This window comes from Lepidochelys kempii, chromosome 2 (assembly GCF_965140265.1).
Source record: "Lepidochelys kempii isolate rLepKem1 chromosome 2, rLepKem1.hap2, whole genome shotgun sequence".
Classification (NCBI taxonomy): Eukaryota; Metazoa; Chordata; order Testudines; family Cheloniidae; genus Lepidochelys; species Lepidochelys kempii.
In genome coordinates this window covers 91,587,746-91,614,328 of record NC_133257.1, presented here as the reverse complement: position 1 = coordinate 91,614,328, position 26,583 = coordinate 91,587,746, and the positions used below count along the sequence as shown (strand labels likewise).

General features: G+C 41.2%; 1 protein-coding gene across 1 annotated transcript in view; it reads left to right on the top strand.

Annotated features, from left to right (window-relative positions):
* Window positions 1-26,583, top strand: part of SPIRE1 (spire type actin nucleation factor 1) — a 173,642-nt gene that overhangs the window by 47,612 nt on the left and 99,447 nt on the right. Inside the window, 1 exon segment of the mRNA XM_073331647.1 lies at window positions 18,134-18,367. Within this exon segment, the coding sequence (XP_073187748.1) occupies window positions 18,134-18,367 (234 nt within the window).

Below are 26,583 nucleotides of genomic sequence, written 5' to 3'. Positions count from 1 at the left end.
GGGCTACTTCACTTCAATATAGCTACTTCACTTTCCCTCTAAGTCAGGGTGGTTTTTTTATTGTTTGTTTGTTTGTTTTTTTAAACCAACACAGCCTTCTTCCTCGTGGGTTTTTGGACCTCTAGTAAAGTGTTCTTAAATTATTCCCAATTAACATTCACATTTTTCTGATTAAATTCTTTCTCTTGGCTGATTTGGTTCATAATTATTTTCAGCTTTGTAAAATTGGGCCCTTTAAAGCACCAAGTATACGTAATATTGGTCTGGACTTTATTCTGTTTGCACATTATAAATGTGATCAAATCATGATCGCTCAGTACCTAAGCTTCCATTAAGTTTTAGTTCTGTGGTTAGTTCCTCTTTATTTGTCAAGATGGAGGTTCAATATAGATTTTCCCTGTGTTTAATGCTATATTTTTTGAGTTAGGAAATTATCATCTTGACAACAACGAATTTCCAAAAGTGTTTTAGTACTGGCACCATGAGATCACTCAAATTGAAGTCCCTCATGATTATGCATTTTTCCCCCTACACATCATAGATGTGTAATGAGCCAGTCATCCTATTCCCTAATGTATTTTAGTGATCTGTAGCAGATTCCACCTAATATCCCAACCTTGTGCATTATCGGTTAGGACATTGACCCATAGCAATTCAAGATTATTTTCTTCTGAGTTATCAGTAACTCAGAAAGAAGTAGACATTTTAGATACAGAGTGTCACTCCCCCTCCCTTCTTGCTCACTCTGTCCTTCCTAAGCAAGTTATAACCATTGATTTTTTTTTACATTCCAATCATGTAAATCATCCCACCAGATTCCAGAAATACCAACTACATTGAGTTTATGCTTATAAATTTGTTTCTCTGTTTGTTACCAATTAGTTGTTACGCATTAGTGAAAAATCAGTTAAATAATTTATCTTCGTGTCCTTTGGTTCTTTGATTAATTTTGGTCTCAGCATCTAGATTTTGTGCTAAATGAGCAGTCATATCTTCCCTTTTTTTACCCTCCCCTTTTGTTATTAATTTAATACTCCCTGACTACTGTAGCTAGCATGTTCCTAAGGAAATTGGTTCCCCTTCTGCTGAGTTGGAGGCTATCCATACTACACATTCCCATCTCCCCATGGAAGGTGGACCAGTGTTCACCAAAACCCTTACACCACTTACCTAGCCAACAGTTCACTTCCAGAATCTTGTGCTTTCTATCTTCCTTCACTTGTGGGACAGGAAGGATCTTGAACATTCTTCTTATTCTTCAGCACACTTCTGAATTCACTGAAGTCATCTATTACCTGTGAGATATCCCTCAATGCAGAGTCATTAGTGCCAAAATGAACCATTGTCAGTGGATCTTTGCCCATTGACTTCAGAAGCCTGTGCAATCTTAGAGTGACATCTGATGTCTTGGCTCCAGAAAGACAGCACACTCTCCTGTTTTGTCCACTGTCGCTTGCAGAATATTCTTTCAATTCTTTGAATATTAAATCCCAGCAAGGATCATCTGTCTTCCTTGGACTGTTGGAGATCTTTGTGGACAAGCTTGATTTTTCTTACAGGTTGGTCTGAGCTTCCATCCACTGGTGTGTCCTGTATATCTCTCTATTTTCTTGGACCGGTTGGATCTTGAGAGATATCTTGTACAGTTTCCACACTGAGCACCTGGTGTTGACTGAAAACTTCTAGTTATGTGGAATTCCTCTTAGTCCTCTTCTCTCTGTTCACCACCACAGACTGCCCATCTTCATCTTTCTCCAGCTATGTAGAATGCCGTTGTGACCTCTTGCCTCTTGTGGTTACAAACTGCCCCTGTGTGACTTCCTTTCTTTCCAACTCCTTGGTGGCCAGCTCCTTCTTCATTAAACCTGAGATACTGGTGTTTCCCAAATCTGGATGTCCAGGAAATCTTCAGCTTCCCTGATTCTTCATAGCCTCTCTTTTTGTCCCTCCAATCAAGAATCTTTACTCCAGCATAGTCACCAACTTGCACTTCACACACAGTGCAATTTCCTTGCACATTTCTGCTTTTAGGCAAGAAAGAAATTATGGCACATCTGTTGGAGGTTACCAACACTGTTCCATTGCTGGCCATCTTGAAATCACACGGAGAGCTGGACCTGCAAGGAAAGCCTCTCACGCTCCCTCTCTAAACTCCCTCAAAAACTCTTTTAGTTGCCTCTGCAGTCTTTAATTACATGGCAAGAAATAGTATGTGATTATGCATACTAATCTTAATTCTGGCATTTGCTAACTTTTGAGTGCTTGACTTTGCAAAGTTAGCATTCTTCTAACTTAGTTCTTGTGTGTGTAATACATACACTATTACAGACTTGTTAGATAAGAAGGAAGTATATTGCTTATGTGGGCCAATTCCTAGTATTTTTTGTTTTCCTGTCTCTCTCTTTTGAACATGCTCCTTTCCCATATTCTGTCACACTATTTAGCATTTGTCTAATGTGCACTGTACTAGGCTGATCAGATGTTAATATTGAAACAGTTCCTTCTCCCTTCCCCTTATATTCTGCATGATTGACTGACTTTCTTCACCCCCTTAGTGCTTTGCTTTCTGCAGAAAGATCACTTTGTGTATGTTGCTTTTTGTTATCTAATTAACAGTGATAATTAATCAAATAGGACATGCAAGAAACGCAAGGTTTTTCCTACCCTTCTCTAAATTTTTGGAAAACCTCCTGTTCTCCACTTGATTTAATTTGAAAGCACTTCAGGAGGGATATCTTTGATATGTGTAATTGAAATTAAGCAGCTAACAAGGGCTAACTAGAGCTCAATGTGTATGGGAAAAAAAAATCGAAGAGCTCGGTACTAAAGCAGACTTTCCTCTTTTTTTCCTTTTCCCTCTGTTGGAATAGGATACTCAAGGGATAGTAAGCCTTTCTCTTTTCCAGTTAACTGCACTTATCGGAATAGTTGCAGAATTCAAGTTACAACCAGCCTAGGCTGTCTGACCTTGACAGCCCAAAGTCCAGAAGAATAGGTGTTGAGCACCTGAGAGTTTATCTAATAATCTGGGCATTGTGCATCAACTACAATTGGCTACTTGAAAACCAGGTTTGTATATCAATACTGCTTTGTAAGCCAGGTCCTCACTGGAACCCTTATTGGTTCCTTTTAGTGTAGGAACAGTCTGCAGACTAGTCAAAGTGATGTTGGACAAATGCTGCTTTATCAAGATGACAGGTTTCAGAGTAGCAGCCGTGTTAGTCTGTATTCGCAAAAAGAAAAGGAGTATATTTAAAAAGGGTTTAGCTGATCGCCATATTTGGGGTTGGGAAGGAATTTTCCTCCAGGGCTGATTGGAAGAGGCCCTGGAGGGTTTTCACCTTCCTCTGTAGCATGGGGCACGGGTCAGTTGCTGGAGGATTCTCTGCTCCTTGAAGTCTTTAAACCACGATTTGAGGACTTCAATAGCTCAGACATAGGTGAGAGGTTTTTCGCAGGAGTGGGTGGGTGAAATTCTGTGGCCTGCGTTGTGCAGGAGGTCAGACTAGATGATCATAATGGTCCCTTCTGACCTTAGTATCTATGAATCTATAAATGAAATTTAAGAGAAAATGTTATATTTATTGAGAACTGACATGTGAGTGAGCACTCTAGAAGAGACAGAATATCCTATACCTACCCTAAAGAGCTTTTTGTTGAGGGAATATTTTTATCGTTTAATAAAAATAAAGCATTGCATTTCTTGTTAATATTTGTTTGCACATTCCTCTTTTCATGAGTTGCTTTAGGGATCTAAACACCATTATTTTGCTTTGTTGGGAGGCAGGGACAACTTTTGGAAAACTTAGTGCACATGTATCTGACTTTCATTGAGACTCTGCTATCACCCACTTTTCCATCTAGGTTGATTTGCTTGAGATGCAATCAGTAATTTAATCCGGGGGGAAAAGTCCAAGATCCCTGTCTCCCACTCCCCAAATCCCTTGTTCTATCATTAATCATTAGTCCGCACAGCCCCGTTCTGATCGCAAGGGCTTGCTGAGCTAATGGAGATGGAATCTTGCCAAACCACTTGTCCCAATATTCTTCCATTCCATTCTAGTCTGCTACCCAACTTCAGTAACAATGAAGTATGTTGTTGTGCTCCCAACTCCATCTGGAGAGGAGATCGTGCATCTGTTGGACTCCACTGTTAGATACAGAGGCATCTGATCAGGGGTGAAAGTAAGTTGAGTGACTTACCGGTACCGTGGGGCCAGCTCTCGCCCCCAGAAAGGGCTGGGCGTAGGGCGGAAGGGACGGGGCTGAGGAGGGTCAGAGCCAGCCCCAGCCTACCCTTAAGGTAAGTGCCCTCTCCCCGCTTCTCCTTCTCCCCCACCGGGGTAACAGCAGCAGCCTGGGGCTCTGGGTCTATTTAAAGGGCCCAAGGCTCCCCTGCTTCTACTGCCCCGGTCCTTTAATTAGCCGCCGGAGCCCTGGAGTAGCGGCGGGGCTCTAGGGGCTATTTAAAGGACCGGGGCGGCAGAGGCAGCTGGAGCCCCGGCCCTTTTAATAGCCCCTGGAGCCTCCGCTACCCCAGGGCTCTGGGGGCTATTTAAAGGGCCTGCGGCTCCCCTGGGTGGGGCACTTACCTTAAGGGTAGGCTGGGGCTGGCTCTGACCCTCCTCGGCCCCAGCCAGAGCCCCGCAGCTGCTACCCCAGGGCTCCAGCAGCGGGGACTCTGGAGGCAATTTAAAGGGCCTGGGGCTCCAGCCACTGCTGGGAGCCCCAGGCCCTTTAAATTGCCCCCTGGGGAAGCCGGGCTGTACTGTACTCTGTACTGGGGCGTACCGACTTATTTTCACCTCTGCATCTGACTCCCTTTCTGCTTACATGGTGGCTGCTTTGCTCACTTCAAGATGCCCATCTTTTTCAAGGATATTGGAAATACAGTGACAGATGGCTTGAATGTTGGGGATAGGCAACAGATAATTGCTGGGGGAAATATGTGATTGTAATTCTTTCTAAATAACTGTTAAGAGTTTGATGACCCCAGTGATAAAAGGTGGAAATGTCACTTCACATTCTATAGCAGTAAATTCACTACAATGCAGCTTACAAGCACAGTAAATACAAAAACTATATTAAAGATTATGTGAGGTTAACTTCAGTACTGCACCGTTAATTTGGCTTCTGCTTTTAATTTGCTACTTCTATTAATTTCTTCCAAAATTGGCCAAATGTGTAGAGAAGCAATAAAGACTGTATGGCTACTTGTAGCCAGTTCTTGAATGTAGTACATTAAATGCAACTAAGTAAGTAGCAACATAGACTTAGTTACTGTAATGAATGGCACATTATCCACTCTCCAAATTAATTAAAGTAAGATGGTTTGATAAACCAAATGGATCTGATGTACAATAAAGTTTCTTTCTTATAGTTAGCATCAGTGGCCTATGTTATCTTTGGGGAAAGGTTGAGAATGACCAACTCAGTTCGACATTAAATATGTCACTACAAACTGTGGTTTTCAAAACTTTGAACAAGGGCACAGTATCCAGAAAGTAGGAAAAGTTTGAAATGTCATTGTAAGTTAGTAATATTGTGGAGTAAGATGAGGTGAGACTTCAATGCAGTCGAAAACGTGAGGGCCAGAAAAATTAAGTGTAGTAGGGTGATTGGACTGTGAGGTTTGAGCAAATACCACACATTGAATAAAAATACTAACGTCTTGTTTTCTGTAGAAAATTTTAGTTAAACTATTGTCACTTACTTGTAATTGTTCAATGTGTACAAACACCTTGGCTAGTGTAAATTTGTGCGGTGTTCCCATGCTCACAGCTAGGGTGACCAGACAGCAAGTGTGAAAAATCGGGATGGGGTGGGGGGTAATAGGAGCCTATATAACAAAAAGACCCAAAAATTGGGACTGTCCCTATAAAATCGGGACATCTGGTCACCCTACACACAGCAACCATTGAAGTATCTGCAATTGTGGGAAACCTGTTCCTGATGTCATGGCTTTTGTGAGTAGTAATCTACACTTGGTGGGGGTAACTACTTATTGTTTCCAAGTCTAGGAAAATTTATTTTCCCTTGAATTTACTCATATACAAATCTAGTCTAGAATATGCCTTTTAAACACTAGCCAAACCACATTTACAAACTGCTTTAGCTGGAGCTGTGTTTTAAAGTGAATATAAACGTGATTAATTAAACTCAGTTCAAAGCCTTGTATAGACAGAGCCTTATGGACAGAAGAAAGGTAAATGCACTCTGCTACCATATTTCTGAGTAGCTTAGTTGGGGACGGATGGGGGAACAAATTGTATTTGCATCAAGATTGTAACTTTGCAGCCCACTTTCATAAGAATACATTTCTGGCCGGTTTGATATCCACTTTGTGCTGCTTCAGTGGTGCAAAGTAGACTTTATGGACCAGAGCATTTGGCCCTACATTTTGAGGTTGTGAATCTAAAATCATTAATTATTAGTTATATGTAGGGCCCTATCAAATTCACGGCCATGAAAAACTCATCACGGACCGTGAAATCTGGTCTTCCCCTGTGAAATCTGGTCTTCCCCTGTGAAGTCTGGTCTTTTGTGTGCTTTTACCCTATGCTATACAGATTTAATGGGAGAGACCAGCATTTCAGGTTGATATTAAAAAGAGCTCTGCTGCTATTTAGGCACCTAAATGAAGTACAAGCAGTCCTCGACTTTGACGTTCGAGTTACGATGAACAGCACTTACGACACTTCTACATTGACACCCTGATTCGAGTTCCGATTATAGTTTACGATGCTTGGTCCTGCAATGGCAGTTCCGAGTAACGACCTTCTGACTTACAACGCAGTTGTAAGGAACCAATTGTGTGGTAAGTCTGAGGACTGCCTGTAACCGGATTTTTCCACTCTACTCGAGTGATGGGGTGCTGAGTACACAAGAAATTCTGGCCACTTGATTAACTAGCTAAAGGAGTTGAACTCTTTTTTTGAAAACCTGCTACTGAATGTTTCATATTTGGTTATAAAATGCAAATATAATTTTCTCAAAATAGTGTGGGATTTCTGAGGTGTATTGATTAGACAATCACTTCTGTACAGTTTAGGGATAGAATATTGACATAAAGCAATGACACAAAATGTGTATTAGAGAGACCAGGTAGGTGAGGTAATATCTTCTGTTGGACCAACGTCTGTTGGTGAAAGAGACAAGCTTTTGAGCTACACAGAGCTCTTCAGGTCTGGAAAAGGAACTCGGTATGTCTACGCTGCAGCATAAGCCCGGACTTAGACTCAGGCTTGAGGCCAAACCCCCCTTCCATCTATACATAAATATCTCAGACTCGGGCTTGGACTTGGGGTCCTAGGATCCTGCGGGTTGGAGGGTTTGACCCTGAGCTTGACCCTGAGCTCAAGCCCTATTGCTTTGCAGTGCAGCCACAGCCCCTCCTCACTCGGGTCCTAGGATTCTACCAAAAGTATCCCACAATCCCATGGGTCAACTTCATTTGTCCTCTCTATCCCAAGAATTTCCAGTCAACTCCAGAAAGGGGAAGCAGCTCCCCTTGGTGTAGTGCAGTACCTCTGTGACTCAGTGTTAATCCTTCCATTGTCTTCTGAACACCAAGCTGCAAACACACCATCAGAGACCATTTTGCGTTTGCAGTGAAGACTGAACAGAACAAGTCTTTTGCAAAGCCTGGTGCATCACAGTCATGGGAGCACAGCCAAATTTTGATAAATCTCTGGTGCCAGGTCAGCAAAACAGTGGACTTTAGTAAGAGTACCAGGAATGACCATGCACACCAGCAAATAGCAAAAGAGCTGACAGCGTTGCAAATTTACCAGATTGGTGACCAGTGCAGGGAGCAGATTAAGCAGCAAAAGACTGAGTACAGGAAAACCAGGGACCAGAACCGCACCTCAGGCAACTGGTTGACATCACGCCTGTTTGAAGAGGATTTTGATTAGGACAGGGGGTGGACAAACTATGTCCCTTCAGGGCTTTGGATCCGGCCCGTGGAGTTGCCACCCCAGTGGTGTCGCGGGGCTAAGGCAGGCTCCCTGCCTGTCCTGGCCCTGCGCCACTCCTGGAAGCAGCCGGCACCATGTCCCTGTGGCCCTTGTGGGGAGGGCGGGAGCAGAGGGTGCCGTGCCATTAAATTAAAACAAGGACTGTCTATGCATCTAACAGAGCCACTGGCTCCATTAAGACCAGAATCCATAGTCTACTGGCTCCCTGACCAGGGTACCTTCCAACTAGGCCAATGGGTGTTTGGTGGGAGTCAAAGCTTACACCCCTGAGCCAGCAAGTTAGAGTGCTATAAAATGTAAGTGTAGCCAAGCCCTTAGACACCTTTGGCTGACAAATGTACCTTTTTTGGTGTACCTTTCCCAGACGTGAAGAAGAGCTCCGTACAGCTCTAAAGCTCATCTCTTTCACCACCAGAAGTCGATCCAATAAAATATATTACCTCCCCCACTTTGTCTATCTAGTATCCTGGGACCAACTCAGCTACAATGACACTGCAAAGAACAAAGTGTGTGGTGATTCTGAATCCAAGGATATCACTATTCTGTTAGCGATATCTTCTGTAGATCAGTATGACTTTGGGAACTGGCTGGCTCTGGAACTATATATACAAGGTATTTTATACTTGTCCTGGAGATTATGTTTAATGCATAAATAGCTTTTAACTGGGATTTCTAAGAAAAAATTAATTCTAGAAGAAGAGTTGGCAAATATCCTTTGACTCTTCTGAGATTGTGTGAGGTTGCATCACAATTATAGACTACCTGCATATGTATGTTGGTTTGAAAGAACTGGACAATGGGTAAAATCCAGAGAATCCAAAGAGTTGAATAGCTCCCACAGGGCTGCCTATAAACTTCACTTTACCTTTGGATCTGGGGTGAATGTTTCAGAGATCAGACCACATTTATTGGGTTTGTTTCAACATAAGAAGATCCCTCCATCATTATATCAGCACTAAAGTGTCTGACCCAACTTTGGAAACTGATGAATTCTGTGGATTTATCCAGATTTTGTAAAAGAGCTGCTAAGTTATATTTTAGTTTCATTTTACCATCAGATCTGACCTTTGGTGCATGCTCTCAATTTCCTGACCCCTTGCTGTAAATTATTTGCTTCCTTGCTGGTCTTTTTGCTGTCTGTGAGCCAGGGCTTGTTAGATTTGATTCTAGTCCAGCATCAAAAAATTACAGCTAGACCAAGAAGCCAATAACATCTCTAGACCTGTGAGGCCTGGAAACACACAAACACGCCTGTTTTTGTATGTGGATTGTATGTCTCTCATAGAAGTATGGCTGATGCAGAATAGTTTTATTTATCCTTGACTATCAATGCCAGAAGGGATCATTCAAGTAAATGCTTCAGGGTAGTGAAGAGTCTGATGAAACTGCAACTAAGTAGACAAGGTAAGCTGGTCCATCCCGGGAGCCCAGCCAGGCACGGAGGGTGGAGAGCACCTGGCAGGGAGGGTCGGGTTGGTTGGTCACCCCTCCTCCAACCCCTGTGGGAGAGAAGGGTATGGTGGGTGGGTGTGTCACCTCTCTCTGTGTGTGGGGGTAGGGGTGTGTGTGTCACTTCTCCCTGTGTGAACTGTAAAGCCTTAAAGATAAGAAGGTAAATATAAAGAATCCAACTACACAATATTTCTTTTTAATGGGGGCTCAGTCAACTTGATGTTAATTTGAATGTTTGTATTGCATAGTTCTGACTGATTGCCGTTGAACTCACTTGAATATGAGTAATTTTACCAGGTGTCCTGTATTCAGCATAGGGAAATATGGTCACCCTAGTTTAAGTTGAGAACTTTGCACCTATTTAACTAGATCCATTTTAAATTGATTTAAGCTGGTACACTTTGCTAGTCTAGACAGGACCTTAATTTACAATGTTAAAGTGATGAAAGTGTACTTTGTCCCTCTTGTAAGTGAATAGTGATTGCAACAGAAGGTACACCCTTGAATTTTTTTGGCTGGTTATATGGTTAGTAGCCAGAAATACTTTACTTTCTCTATTGGATAGTTTATGGCATATACCTCAATGCTTTCTAAATAGAAAGCTTAACTATATTTCTCTGTGGCAGGATCAAACATAGATTTTTCTATCTGAGCATGGTAGACTCAGGAACATTGAAGGACAGCAGTGTGTCCAGAAGGAGAGCAATTTCTTTGCCAGAGTAGCTGCAGGTTAGATGATTCTGCTGTGGTAAACTTAAACTTGGTTTTAGTCATTTGTACATAGATGAATAGTGGATTGGAGCTGCTCTAGATTATCTCTAATTTGTGAAGTAAATCTCTGACGAGTCTCAGAATGTCTTTTACATAGTGTTGCACATAAAACCAGAATGAGGACAGCACTTTGTGGCATGGCTTGACCCCCGCAGTTACTCTAAGATATCGGACAAAACTATACAGAAAACATCTGTGATGTTCTGATCCATCACTTCCACTGGTTTTAGCATCCTCTGTAACTCCTTAATCCACTTAGTTTAAAAGATCATTTTATATTTGAAAGCTAAAATCAGTAGCAAAACATTCTGTAGAATTTAAGCAAAGATTTTATGATAATAGAATCTCTCTAAAATAAACGTTAGACTGTAAGATTTACATGTATAGAAAGGTAAAACAATATTAAGACGAGAGAAGCCTGTAGAAACACAACATTCTTCACTCTCCCCATTGTATCTACGTATTGCAACAAATACAATGTGTCCCACCACCAGAATTTCTAAAATTGTTGGCATATCTACCAGTGGGCAGGTCTACACTATGGGGCTAAGTCGACCTAAGTTACGCAACTCCAGCTACGTGAGTAATGTAGATGGAGTCTACGTATCTTAGGTTGACTTCTTGCGGTGTCTATACTGCTCTGGGTCAATGGGAGAAACTCTCCCATTGACTTACTTTATGCTTCTTGTTCCAATGGAGACTGGAGTCGACAGGAGAGCAATTGGCGGTCCATTTAGCGGGTCTTCACTCAGTGGATCGATCGCCGCGCGTCAATCCCCCTGTAAGTGGAGACAAGCCCTTTGACTTAAGTGGGATCAGGGTCAAGGCCCTTGATGGTTTTAAAAAACGTAATATATGTGTCTCTGTATGTAGCAATAACAGTATTTGAAAACTTCTGAGCAAATTCTGTCTTTGTGGACAGTCTGCAATAGGAAAGATTCGTTTACAGGAACTTCAGGCCTTACTGGAGTTTGCCCAATTAAGTCAGGGAAACTAAGTTTGTTATTCTTTAGGGATGAACGGTCATTTGGGAGAAATATCCTTGGGATGGTAAGTAAATAACAATAATTATGATCTAAATCTCCGAGGTTATAATGTATGAAAAAAATAAGGAAAATGATAGTTTGTGTTCCAATCTAATATTTTTATAGACCAAGGAAATTATGCATTAAGATTGAGATCATCGGCCAAATTCTGCTGTCATTTGCACTAATAAATGACAGTGTTCACCCGGACAATCTCTGTAGCTAAAATGTAGGCAACAGAAGAACATAATATGTTTGTTGTTAGCACCTGGGATAAAGGTTGGAGAAGGCTACATTACTTATGAGCATGAATGTATTTATAAGTAAATTACAGTGTAGTTCTGTCTTGTAGAAGCAAATAAGTCAAAAGATGTAGAAAAGATTTAGGTTTTATATATTTAATTTGCTTTGAAAATGATTGGTTAAGGACCCCCTTATCACACACTTAAATCTGATAGAGAGCTATTGTACTGAATCTGTACACGTTATACCTGGATAATAATATAAAGGTGTATATATGTGTAAAGATATGTACGCATTGCACAAGCACAATACGAATGAATCATGGTATGCTCCATAAGATTATTTTGAAAGATAACTACTCTGGATATTACAAAGACATTTTCATAGATTAGGGTATGTATACTTTAGATCAAGATACCATTTCTATTACATAAGAGAATCTTACAGGAAAGGAAGGGTGTGTGCATTTAATCTTTTTCACCTTTTACTTTCTGTTAGACACAGCACATACAAATTTTTCCCTTAACACGGAAGTTATTTTTAGTAGCAAGGTGCAATATATTGCAGAGACTAGAATCTCAGCTATTTTTATGGTGAACCATAACGCCCAAAAGTTAAATAAGTTTAAATAATATTTCATCCACATGTCCGGGTAGTTTCATAATGAGTAATTCATTTGATTAACCATAAGTTTTCCAAATCTTAGTTGCCCAGCTGCAAGTAGTTGAAAATTTTCATTTTAGCAGCTGGTTACAGCATCCATTTCAGCAGTGTGTCCCTGTCTGTAAAATGGGGATACTACTACCCTACTTCCATGGGAGTGTTGTGCTGATAAATGTATTAGTATATATAAGGTGCTTCAAATATGGCTTATATTAGAATGTAGATATTTCTGCTTAGAATTATGAAGGACATTGGGGTGAGTAACCAAACTCTGTATTTCGGTAGCTCTTCAGATTACCATATAATAAAACTGTTTGTTCACACTGTCTAACAAATGTAATCTAATTTCATATACAAAATTAGATATTGCAGAAGCAGATATATTACTATGTTATAAATAGAAAAAATAACTCTATTGCTGATCTAAACAGAGACAGACAGACTGTTGGTCTTCTATAAGTTCTTAAGCAAGTTTGTGCTGTTTTCAGTTGAATTTTAAACTTTCAACTGTAAAATATCTTTATATGTTTAAAGTATATGTTTATAGTATATGTTTATATGTTTATAGTATATGTTTAAAAGTGTCTCCAGTTGTGGCAGCTGAGCAGTATTGTGTCAGAACAGAGTTATTTGAGATCCATAAGTGAAATAAGTGTTAAGTATTCTGTGTTATTTTTGGTTTCAGAGTAGCAGCCGTGTTAGTCAGTATTCACAAAAAGAAAAGGACTACTTGTGGCACCTTAGAGACTAACAAATATATTGGAGCATAAGCTTTTGTGAGCAACAGCTCACTTCATCGGATGCATTCAGTGGAAAAACTGAATGCATCTGATGAAGTGAGCTGTAGCTCACGAAAGCTTATGCTCAATTAAATTTGTATTATTTTTGTTTATCATTGGGCTTAATTGTAAAATGCTGTTAAAATTTGTGATGAATGGTGCAATAGAAATGCAAATATTATTGTAACTGGATTGTGAGTCTTTAGGTCGAAGTGGAGAGGTTCAAAGCTATTCTGTTGACCTACCTTGGCAGCGAGAACAGTTGAGCCGCTCTAGTTCCAACTCAGGGATACAAAAGTCTGAGCGGCTCTCTGAGTGAAAGAGAACTACAAGGAAGGGCAGGAACTCTGCTGGAGAAAGTCCTTTTATGTTTGTAAGCAGAGCCCTCCCTTTTGGGCTTTATTGCTTTATTTAAAAATAAAAGCAAACCTCAGAAAGATGGTGAGTTTACAGACATTACCCCATTTTGCATGTGATGAGTATAGGGGAATGGCATGGAGACTCTGCCTGTTTGCAAACCAGTTCTGGTAAGTCTGAAAAGTAAACAAGTTGAAAAAAAAATACTGATGTATTTCCTAAAAGAAAGAACTGTAGCTGTTTAAGTTCATATTCATTTCAGTTAAACCTTTTAGATGCATCCTAAACCAGTATATATATGAAAGCTCAGATCTGTATATAATGACTATATATCTATAAGGTCTTAAAGAGCTTTGCTCGTAGACTGAAAAACTCACAATGCCTTAGCATATGGAGGTTTTACTTTAAACCAAGCAGCTGTAAATTAATAGTACTGAAATGATTACATTGCATTGAAACAATTGCCAGTGCAACAGTAAACAATGTTCCAGAGTAGCAGCTGTGTTAGTCTGTATTCGCAAAAAGAAAAGGAGTACTTTCGTGAGCTACAGCTTATGCTTAGTTTCTAAGGTGCCACTAGTACTCCTTTTCTTTTACAGTAAACAATGACATGTTTGCCTAACTCACATAATTTTCTGTGTCCTGTACCTAGAGTTTGAGAACTTCTTAGTTCTCGAGGCTTCAAAACTTTAGCAGAAGATTTGCTCTCTGCACATCAACCAGTGGCTGAGTAACTTAAAAAAAATAAATTAGGCTGCTTACGTTATAATGCTTTATACCTTCACATTAAGTTCCTTTGAAAGTCATGGCTTCAGACCAGGAAAGAAGCTGTTCCCAAAGGCTGAACTTGTACTCCGTACTGTGCTTAAATATTAGATCATTAGGGAAGGCAAGTGGAGAGATTTTGTGTGTGTGCAGGTGTGTTTGTGTGTGAGAGAGAGACACACACAAATAGAACACATTGATATTAGATAAACACTATAAAACCATATTCTTAAATCCAGCTTGTACATATAACAAAAATCAGATTATTTCCATTGATGTAGGTAAAAGTAGGCTTTTCATTCTATACATATATCTCAAGGACACCGGTACTGACCCACTTTGCTCAGATCTTGCTTGCTTGCATCAGGAATTATATTCTCCCAGTTGTTTTAAGTCTCATTACTGGCTATTTTGTGAATGTACAAAAATCGGAAAGGTTTTGTTTGGTATTCCTATGGCAGGCACTTATGTGTTTTTATAACTTCCATGGTAAATTAGCATTGGTTAAAGTGTTACATATTTCTATTACATGTTTTCAGCAGCAGCAAAGTTTCTCAGTTAAAATGTTCATTGCTGTGTCATAACAAGCTGAAATGGAGATACTGAGACAGAATAGATATGTTGCTAAGTATGACAAAATAAAGGATTTGAAAGGCAGGGAAGTAGTTCTGAATAGTTTCTGTTCAGACTTTTGTGTCAGGCCATCTTTGCACATATTATGAAGTCTATGCTTAGCACATAATGCAGAAGCCATATTACTGGGCTGGAACAGGCACAGTGTTGGTACATCAAAGAAAGCAACAGCTGTCATTGAGTTTTAGCTGTAGTACTTGTGAAGGCCTTAATCCCTGTTCCTAATCAAAGAGAGAGAGAACTTCCCCTTTTAAGCCTGTTTTGCTGTCTTTTCCAAGAAAAGTGCTCATTGGGTCCTGGACCTGAAGCCTTGTCACAAAAAATACTTTTTTTTTTTTTACATCAAATTTAACACCAGGAAAAAAGGATTGAACAGATAAAATTTCTTAGACTTTTGTTTTTATGAAGCTAGACAAAATTTATACTGTGCACTCATATCAGATATTTAAGAAATATTTAAGCAGTTGTTAAACTACTTGATTCCACCTGTTGAACAAGACTAAACTATTCTATCAAAAGCATTTCTGTGCTGTCCAGCAAGTACTTAAGACAGTATAAAATGTTCATGGAGGTTCTGCTAATGATGTAACTGAATTTGCTGAATGTTATAGATTTTAAAGTATGCCTGGTGGGTGCTTCCAAATGTGGTTTAACTCTTCTTAGATTCTTGCCTTTCAGATATTAAAGCATTACATCAGGGGTGGCCAAACTGTGGCTCTTTTACCATTAAAATGCGGCTCGTGGAGCCCCCCACACCCTCCCGTTCTTCACCTACCAGATTGGGGGTGGGGCAGAGAAGCTCAGGACCTCTGCCTTGCAGCAGGGTTGTGTGGTCGGGGCTTCTGCCCAGCAGGGAGGGGTTTTTTTTGGGCTTCAGCACTGCGAAGCACACCTGCCAGGGCTTGGGGCTTCAGCAGGAGCAGGCTGAAGCCCCGGCTCCTGGCAGGTGTGCCCCTGCTCTTGAACTTCTGAAGAATGTGGCTCAGAGGGCCAGTAAGTTTGGCCACCCCTGCACTACGTGTTGAGGATATACGGAGGACCTTTGTGGAAGGAGCCATACTTAAAAAATGTACTTTGCTTTATAACAGTTGTTTCACATTTTCAGTCCTTATATGTTCATTATGAAAGTTTCCCAAAGATCTTTCTTTGAATATCTCATTCACAGTTATTCCAAAATAGGGATGCACAGCTTTGCTTTGTAGTTTTCTAAGCCAAACCAGACATGTTCATGAGAGTACCAGGTATCTTTTTTAAAGCTGCTATGGAAGAATGTAGGAAAATCAGTATTATTCCATATAATTGTTAAAATATTGGAAAATATAATAAATATTATAAAAGGTGGATAAATCTGCCTTTTTCTTGCCCTTAATGTGCTGGTGTTTTAATTGTGCACTGTGAAATATGAACAGTTTATTAATGCATTTTATGTTGAGGAATGTTTTTGGTTTGTTGGAAAAAACAAATAGCAAAGTTCTGCATTTCAGGAAGGATTACTTACCTAATCACGGTACAAATTGCCACTAAGTTCTGCACCTGAAGTGGTCTAACAATTTGATTATTAGTGCTCTCTACTACTAATGCATTCCCATGTCTCACTAGAGAAATGAAGCATAAAACTGCTGGTCCATTGCTGGTGCATTACATTTTCTGTCTGGATGTGATTATGATTAAACTGTTTGAATTCCCCTACTAAATTATAATCCATTACAGTAAGTCCTCTTTGAAATGTTTTACTGTAGTAAAATAAGTAGGTTGCTCAAATTAAACCTTAAAAAAAGTTTAAGATGTGAGAATTTCTCCTTTTTTTTTTTTTTAAAGGATTTTTTTTTAGCTAGAATTGTGTGGAATGCCAGACTGGGGGACTGAAACTTTCTTATCAGGTTGGAAATATTTGAAAAATATCTGCTTTTGGAAATAGTTCCATTACTAACTTCTGTTCCAGGGCTGTTCTACTTCTGCACTGCTGCCTGACCATTTAAATAATACCACAGTAGCCATCAGATTTAAAAGATCATGACTTTTTTCCCCTTAAGGTCTTCAGAGTGCTAGGTACTGCAATGCCTCTGGTATTAATAATCGTTAATGTAAAGAAAGAAAAGGTATACTTGGCATTTTGGAGCATTCAGGCCAATTTCTTATTACTAGGAAAGATTGAAAAGATCAGGGACCGTCTCTTGTTCTATAATGTTAGGCACTGTGAAACAATAGGGCCCTGATCTCAGTTGAGGTCCCAAGGGGCTACTAAATTACAATTACTACTAAGAACAACTAGATTTTCCCATATGGGATCTCTGTCTCGTCACCAAGTAAGTGGATCTCAGTGGTTTGATCAGAGCTCAGTCAGGTTCTGAGTCAAATCGATCCTCACAGCTATGGCCAGTCATCCCTGGAGGCAATGAGGTGGTCCAAGTCACTACCACTTGTGGAAGGAGTTAGGCATCTTTTCTTAAGTCCCCCCACCCTTTTTTTTCTTAAACAAAAGGAGGATAAGTGTGTATACATATACCAAACATTTTTATAGGAATCTAAAAAAATATTTTGAGCTGAAACACTTTTAGGAATAAAAATTGAAAATGGTCCAGCTTTGTTTTTACATTATTTTGTTTTTGCCTGTCAAATTTTAATATAAAAAATGTAGCATGACACATTTTGCTATTGGGTCCTATATGTTGACTTGCAGGGCAGTGATGCAGTGTGGAGGGTCACTGCCCTCTTTAATTTGAATGATCTTATAATATCAATCTTAAATCAGCAGTTGTAGGGTGGACAATTTATCACTTGTTGCTCAAGGATGTTTGTGTTTTTACACTTGCCTACTAGTTCATTGAAGTGATATAAACTGGCCATCAGGAAGTTTAGACTTGAAATTAGATGAAGGTTTCTAACCATCAGAGGAGTGAAGTTCTGGAACAGCCTTCCAAGGGGAGCAGTGGGGCAAAAAACATATCTGGCTTCAAAACTAAGCTTGATAAGTTTATGGAGGGGATGGTATAGCCTAATTTTGGCAATTGATCTTTGACTATTAGCGGTAGATATGCCCAGTGGACTGTGATATGCCCGACGGGGTGGGATCTGAGTTACTATAGATAATTCTTTCCTGGGTGTCTGGGTGGTGAGTCTTGCCCACATGCTCAGGGTTTAGCTGACTTCCGTATTTGGGATCGGGAAGGAATTTCCCTCCAGGGCAGATTGGCAGGGGCCTTGCGGGGGTTTCACCTTCCTCTGCAGCGTGGGGCACGAGTCACTTGCTGGAGGATTCTCTGCACCTTGAACTCTTTAAACCACGATTTGAGGACTTCAGTAGCTCAGACATAGGTTAGGGGTTTGTTACAGGAGTGGGTGGGTGGGTGAGATTCTGTGGCCTGCGTTGTGCAGGAGGTCAGACTAGATGATCAAAGTGGTCCCTTCTGATCTTAAAGTCTATGATTCTATGATGCTAATAATAATGTTGCTTTCTTTCTTATAGATTATTGAATCACTGGGGATTATTATTTATAAAGCGCTGGACTATGGCTTGAAGGAGAATGAAGAGCGAGAACTAAGTCCTCCCTTGGAGCAGCTTATAGATCACATGACCAATACCGTGGCGGTAGATGGAAATAAAGATGAAGGCTATGAGGCTCTGGATGAAGGCGTGGAAGAAGATGAAGATGAAAAAGAGGAAATTGAGGTCATTCACTCCTATAAAGATGTCATGAAGGTACAGTAATAGCCAATTTACATGGTACTTTGCTGTTAAAAACTCTTTTCACCACTAAGGCCGCATCTTCGCTACAAAGTTATATCAAGCTAACTTTTATGTTGGCATACGGCCACCGCAATTACAAAGTTGCTTGTGTGTGTGCACACTTGGCTCCTTGTGTTGACAGTGCTCCTTCTTACCAGAAGTACTTGTATCAATTGTATTGTGAGTGTGGGGCATTGTGTGATGGCTCCCAAAAGCCAGTAACAGTCAATGTAAGCAACGCAGTGTCTGTACTAACACTTCGTCAACCTAATTATATCAACTGTGATTCTACGCTGCTTGGGAGGTGGTGTTACGAAATTGGCGTAGAGAGGCACTTACATCAGGAGGAGCCAAATTTAAGTGAAGACACTTCCACAACGAAGTTGATGCAAGGCAGCTTACATTGACCTAACCCTATAGTTTAGACCAGGCTCATCGCAACAAGTCTGTTTTCTGTGCTAGCTTCAAACATGATACTGCCAGTGTGATAGTTTAGTTTCCTTAGGTAATACGTTTGTAAGTGTACTACACTGATAGTATTTAGTGTTTGACAGTAAACAATAGAAATTAAATGATCAGCTAGCATTCCCAATACTTGATATTGGGACAGTCTAATTAGTCTATTCTGATTTTGTCCTCAAACTGGATGTTAAATCTTTTAGCAGGACATCTGCTTAATTCTTTCATACACACCTTGAAATGAGAGTGGCTGTTTCAGTAATATGCACCAGCTCATTACTCCAATGTTCCTGTAGAAATGTTCCTCTTCCCTCACCCGCTTCTCTGCTGAAGGGAGTGCCTGTTCTTAAGAGTAGTTCTTTTGTGCATAGTGACTCAGGGTACGATATTTCACTCTAAGGTTTGCGATGGCAGTTCTTAACCTGACTAGTGACATTTGGAAGTAACAGCTTATGAGTTTTAAGTACAGTGCAATTTCTAATGTCAACTTTGCTACTCTTGACAATCATTTCAAAGTGGTTAATTCTCTATTTTCCAATAAAGAGCCTTTGACAGAGCTCTTAGAATTGTATATGATCTCTTTGTAGTCTTGAAGAGGGTAGAAATAAACACAGACACTGGATTTTCACATTGCTTTTATTTTCAGTAGTGCAGTCTTCATAATATTATTTATATTTACTACATCAGTATTGAAGAGGCATTTAGTATAGATTAGAGAGTGGCACTTCATTGCTCATGTAGATCGAGCACTGTTTGTTATTCACATGAAGTGCAAATGGATTTTCAGGTTTGAGGACCATCGAAGGCAGAATCTTAGCTTGGATGCCCCCAGAATGGGAATGTAGCTGTCAAAGTGGAGGCTGGAAGAGTTGTAGCAGTAATGAATTCCCCCATTAGAACAGAATGGGCAAAGTCTATTTCAGCTAACAGACTCCACAGAAACTATAAACACTCAGAAGCCCATCGAAAGTGGCCTCTTCTGGTCTTCTGAAAAGATATTAGGGTGAAGAGGAATGCTGCAAGGAGATTTGGATGGGAATAAAATTTTGCTTAGGGTGGTATCAGGAAAAACTCTATATAAATAATTAAGCTTGTGCTGTTAATGGCTGCCACGAATTGCAGACTTGGTTAAAGGTCATGGGTGCGCCCCTCATAGCAAAACCTTCCGTTCCTCCTTCCCCCCCCATTCCAAGGGCTCTGTATGGAGTATGCCCCCTAGTCCGTCCTCCCTTCCCCACATTACAGGGGCTCTGTGTCTCTCCTTTTTTTAACTTCTCCTCCAAAGTACCTTCCTTCTCACTGGATTATTAAGGCATCTCTTTCTCCTTTCTCTATCCCTCCTTCCCCCCCCACCGTGGAGCGGACTTTGGAGAAGCAGCGCACTAGGAGTGAGGAAGGAATGAAGCGTCCTTGGATTAGAAGGGATGGGCAAACGCATGCTCCCTTAGGGTGACCAGATGTCCCAATTTTATAGGGACAGTCCCGATATTTGGGGCTTTCTTATATAGGCACCTATTGCCCCCCCACTTCCTGTCCTGATTTTTTACACTTCTTGTCTGGTCACCCTAGCTCCCCTACTCTGAGCAGGTTTTGGGATGCCGTGCACTAGGCAGGAGAGAGCCAGGAGAGGCCCTAGCCATTTTGCTAGCCATGGAAGAAAATATCCCCAGCAGCCGAGCTTAAAAAGAAAAAAAAAAAGATGGCAGAGCAAAGGGGAGGACAATAAACCAAGTGGCTCAGCAATTCGGTGCCCCCTGGAAGTTGGTGCACAGGGTGACAGACCCACTTACCTGCCCATAGGACTAGCCCTGGAGAAATTATGGAGGACTTTCACTTTCCTCTCCCTCTGCCTCCCCCTTCTGTAGGGTTCTGAATCAATAGGGTTCTGGCCACTGATGCCTAAAACAGTACCTGAAATTCTCGAGTTGATCGGATGCGGTGTTGAAAAGTTATGTTACAGACAGAAAAGCTGAGTGTAGGGCCTCATTTGGATCAGCCAAAAATGCCCACTCTAGGCTGAAACACATATTGCTCAACTTTATTGTGTAAACTTATAAATGGGAAAAATTAGTTTTAAGTACAATATTTTAAATATTAAAATATTTTCCTTTAGTGGTGATTGCATGCACTGTAATCCTGAGACCATGTTGTTTATTAGGTACAGAAAACATGCAAGAATGTACCCTCAAATTGTCTGAAGAGTGAATGTGGCTGTTTTGTGTATCACTTTTAACACTGTATTCTGTAGTACTCTTTCTGCGACTATTATGATGATTGATCAGCTTTAAAATGCTAAACACTGTTTGAGTGGAAGATATTGGAGGGATGTTTGCTGCAATTACATGTTTAACATTTTAAGTATTCACATATATCTCTACGTAAAAGAATAAATGGACACAAATCAGACGTCAAGAATTATAACATTCAGAACAACCAGTCGGAGAACACTTCAGTCTCTTTGGTTGCTCGATTACAGACCTAAATGTTGCAATTCTTCAACAAAAAAACTTCAAAAACAGACTCCAACGAGAGACTGCTGAATTGGAATTAATTTGCAAACTGGACACCATTAAATTAGGCTTGAATAAAGAGTGGGAGTGGATGGGTCATTACACAAAGTAAAACTATTTCCCCTTGTTTATTTCCCCTCCTACTGTTCTTGTAAAGTGTTGGAAATAGCCCACTTTGATTATCACTACAAAAGGTTCCCCCCCCGACCCCCCGCTCTCCTGCTTGTATTAGCTCACCTTTCCTGATCACTCTTGTTACAGTCTGTATGGTAACACCCATTGTTTCATGTTCTCTGTGTATATAAAATGTCCCCGCTATATTTTCCACTGAATGCATTTTACTAATGCAGTTAACCTTAGTGTGAAGTCACTGGGACTATGCACAAGAATTAGGTGAATGTGATCCCCTGTGTTGCCCTGGTTGATCCAGAACAAAATATTACACTACCCTGCACAAATCCCAAATGAAAAGCAACCTGGTAATTTTTGTCCATTTGTCTGATTGCAGTAAGGGATATGCTTGGGACCTAGTTTTGTGAGATTTTGTACATCTCCTGAGACAGGTTGAGCAGTTCCAACTCACTGATGTCAGTGGGAGATGAGGGCATCCGGCGACATCTCTAGGAGACATTGGATCCTTGATGTCTAGTTGAGAGGTAAAGGGCAATATACCCTTTCTAGCCCCAGTTTAGCAAAGCAATTAAGCATGTGCTGAATTGGGGCTTTTAAAGAATACATCTTTTGTCAGGCCACAGAGCAGTTTTAGAGGAGGTAACATATCTGGTTGCTGTTGGTGGGAAAGAAAGTTGTCATTTTGAAAAAATATGGAAGAAGAGAACCACCAAATGGGGAAGGGTTGGCTAATCAAGCTCAGATGCATAAAATTTTTTTCCATAAGCCAGAAAACACCCATTTGTATGCACAAGGGTGTAGTATAGTGATATGCTGGCGGTAAAGGTTGAGTAGGTTTTTGAAGCCCTTACTGCATTTTCTGCAACCAAGTAAAAGGAAGGTTTGGGATGTTTTCATGTCCGTGTGAGATTCCTCCATTACCCTAGTACACATAATTTATCACAGGTTAACGGGAAAAAAATTATGGTAGCATTGTGTTAAAATATTGGCAGCATATCTTTGATTTACTAGTAAAATATTATAAAAAGGTTACCAAAAAGTATGTATTAACTTTAACCCTTTGTAACATGTATTTCATATTCCTTATAGATACCAAGTATTAGTACTACATTAACCTGAGTTTTGTTTTACTTTTTTTATTAGAATCCATAGACTTTTCAGTTTTTCTTATGCGTCTTTTTTTATAATTTAGTAGCTACAAGCTTTGTGCTGTGACTGGTCTTCATTCAGCTGACTATATAACACTGCAGAACGTCTTAGTGCATTACCCATACATAAGCAACAACATTATTCTGCCACATTTTCCACATAAGTGTGGATCTGTGAGATTCTTTCTACTTGCATCACTTTCAACCACACCTTTCCCAGGGTAAACATCTGTCAGATGTGGCAGAGAAGTTTTTTTTTCAGTTGTGAAATATGTGCAGGCTATACCTTCATTTATCCAGTGACTACCACACAACAGCATGTGGTCTTGTAACCATGAGACACAATCATTGTAGTTCCCTGTGAGCATGGTTTACAATAAAATTTTATCCTTTGCTTGCAGCTTGTAGAGAACGCTAACACAGGTTTATTTGCTGATTTGAGCAACTATTATATCTTGCCCACCCTGCAATTTTTATTGTTTGCCTGTAAAGTGGAAGATTGACTTTACATTGTCCCTATTGATTTTTAAAGTCCTTAACTGTATAGTCCTTGGTTATATACTAGGCGGTCACACGTTTCATAGCTTCTGTACGCCAAGCTCATTACGTATACTGCATTCCTATGTTTTCCCCAACATGCTCCCTGTGTGCCACATTCCCATCTCCATCTATTTCAGGGACTCCTAGCAACTCTCCCCACCCCCGACCACATGTCTGGAGCTCTGTGTGTCTCCTGTTTTCCCCATGGCAGGGGTTCTGCATGCCATCCCATTCCCACCTCCACCACCTGCCATGAGCTCTGTGTCCCCTGTGGTCTCCTCCCTCCATAGCATTTTCCCCATTGTCATCCCCCATGCTAGGGGTTATGTATGCCCCCTTCCTTGCCTCCCAACATACCAGGCTCCTGTATTTTTCCCCATGCCAGAAACTCTATATGCACCCCTATTCTCCCCCATACCAAGGTCCCTCAATTTCCCACTGCCACAACTTCATTCACCCCATCTCCCATGCTGGCATCCCCCATTTGCCCCTATCCCCAGGTGTTCATGCGCCTATTACTGCTCTCCCAAAAACCATTATTATTTATCTTCTTTCTCTCTGGGAGTTGAGTCACTTCGGGTGTCAGTATGTTGAATTCTATTGGGAGGATGGACAGAGATGATATGTGGTATTGTTATGATGGAAAGTGTTAATAGGGTGCAGTTAATAGAACTGGTTTTTGATCTATCCTATAGACAGTTACAGTGGTGCTTAGAGCTGTGGCTCTATTAAAGGGAGAAAAGGGGATTCCATAGCTTTTTGTGACCTCCATGACTTCTGCAGGGGCCAGTGTGGCTGACCCCAGGGTCGCCCAAGCAGCTGGCTCCGGGGCCAGCTACTCAGGTGGCCCCCGGGATAGCCACACCAGCTGTGGCCCCAAGCAGTAGTCCACGGCTGGCCGGCTGGAGCAGCTGCGGTCCACTGGCCCCTGGTAGCTGGTGCCAGGGGCCAGTGGAGCTGGAGGGAGGAGCAGCGCTGGCCACGTGACTGCCCAATGTGCCCACTCAGATTTGGCCCCACAGCCCCTCCATTGTGACGGGAGGGGGACCAAAACTGAGTGAGAGGGATTGCAAACCGGTGCACAGGGGTTACAGTGCCACTCAGGTTTGCCCCCCACAGCCCCTCCGTCATGACGTAGGGGTGATGGGGCCAAACCTGCATGGGCACTGGAGCAGCCAGCACTGCTCCGTCTCACCATTGCCAACTGTGTATGGCAACATGTGTAGCGTGCTGTGGGTGCCACTGGTTATAGTGACCCATAACAAAGTAAAAGAAGACCAACGCTGGTCCTAATGACTAAAGTGAACCATTTATCCTCTGGCCTGTAGGTTGACTTTCAGTGGCACTGATCCAGACAAAGCAGACTGATCTGTCCAAAGCTGAACTGATCTGCCTATGAGTATGTCTGTTCATCCTACAAACGCCGCCACTGTCCAGACGTTGAAATTGATAAGTGCAGAGCGTGGTGTGCTGCATTTTTCAGTTTCACTATCAGCGTAGTGATGGAAGTAGATCCACCCTGACAAATTGGACAGGGCAGTAACTGATCTCGTTGTCTCAGGATTTGGCTGAGAATCAACATGTCTGTCCACAGTTTTCATCTCTGTAGGCTTGGATGTCCTACATACTTATGGCATTATAACTTTAATATTTAAGCTTTACTGACTTAAGATCCTCTCTGAAGAAGTCACAGAAATGTGGACTGTTTTAACTCTGATTCAGCTCTCTGCTGCTGACTATTACCATGACTTCTGTATAGAGACAAGGTGGGTGAAGTAATATATTTTATTGGACCACCTTCTGTTGGTGAGAGAGAAGCTTTCCAGCCATACACAGCTCTTCCTCAGGTCTGGGAAAGGTATTTTCAGCATCACAGCAAAATACAAAGTAGAACAGCAAGCTCCCCACAGACTAGGACACACCAACTCAAAGCACCAGACCCTGCCAGAACATCAGATGCAAAACCCGCAGACATAGCACCACTGCTACAATGATCAACACCACACACAATACACCTTTCAAGGTCCATGGATCCTACACATGCCTATCACATTATGTGATATACCTCATCGAGTACACTCAGTACCCCAATAACAGCTATGTGGGTGAAACTAGACAATCACTATGCTCTCGAATGAACTCACAGGAAAATTATCAAAGACACAAACACCCTAGAAGCTGTGGGTGAACACTTTTTTCACAAAGCAATCACGCTGTATGTGACCTATCAGTCCTCATCCTCAGAAGAAACCTGCACAACACTTTCAAAAATCAAGCCTGGGAGCTTAAATTTGTTACTCTGTTAAAGACTAAAAATCATAACTGAACAGAGAGACTGGATTAATGGCTCATTACAACAGTCTGTAACCCACTAACCTCCTCTTTCTACTCCACCTTGAATAGTCCTTTATAATATGTGATAACTACTTATCCTAAACAATCTGTTCCACTTCGCATTTTGCTGTGATGCTGGCAGTTCCTTTCCCAGACCTGAAGAAGGGCTGTGTGTGGCTGGAAAGCTCGTCTCGCTCACCAACAGAAGTTGGTCCAATAAAAGACATTACTTCACTCACCTTGTCTCTCTAATATCCTGGGACCAACACAGCTACAACAACAGTGCATACATGACTTCTCTTGGGTGTTCTTTGAAGCCCATGTAACTTCAGCATCTCAAAGGGAATGTACCAGTATCTTGCACCAGGGGTTCTCAACCCTTTTCTGTCTTAGCCCCTCCCCACACCCAACGTGATATAAAAATTCCACGGCCCGTCTGTGCCACAACAACTGTATTTCTTCGTATAAAAAACAGATAGCAGCTAGGGGATAGCAAGCCGGGCAAACTGTTGCTCAGGCTTCAGCTTCAGCCCCAGGCGGTGGGGCTTCGGCTTTCTGCCCTGGGCCCCAGCAAGTCTAATGCCGGCTCTGTTGAGTGGACCCCCTGAAACCTGCTCACGGTCTCCCAGGGGCCCCAGGACCCTGGTTGAGAACCACTGTCTTACACAATACTGCTTGTGGAGTTTGCATTAAATACCTGGCATGGTATGCAACAGACAAAACAGTTAAAGGTGACCTACAAATCCCTTTACAGAGTTCTCTCTACTGTAGCATGATGTGCTGAATGCTTGCGGAAGCCAGGATGAAAGATAGTATTCAATATGCTAAACAACTTTTCTTAAGTTTTAAACTGTATAGGTTTTATTGTAAATTACAGAATCTGACTCCTGTAAGAATAGTGACTAACATACAGCCTTAATGATAGGTCATAAACAACTCTCCCTTTCAGCAGAGAAGCCAAGGACAAAATGGTCATGGAAGTGGAATTGCCTTCCGATCCGTGGAGATTACTCCTGGTCTGGACTGAGATACCTGGAATGGAGCGTGTTTAGAAGCTTGGCATTGC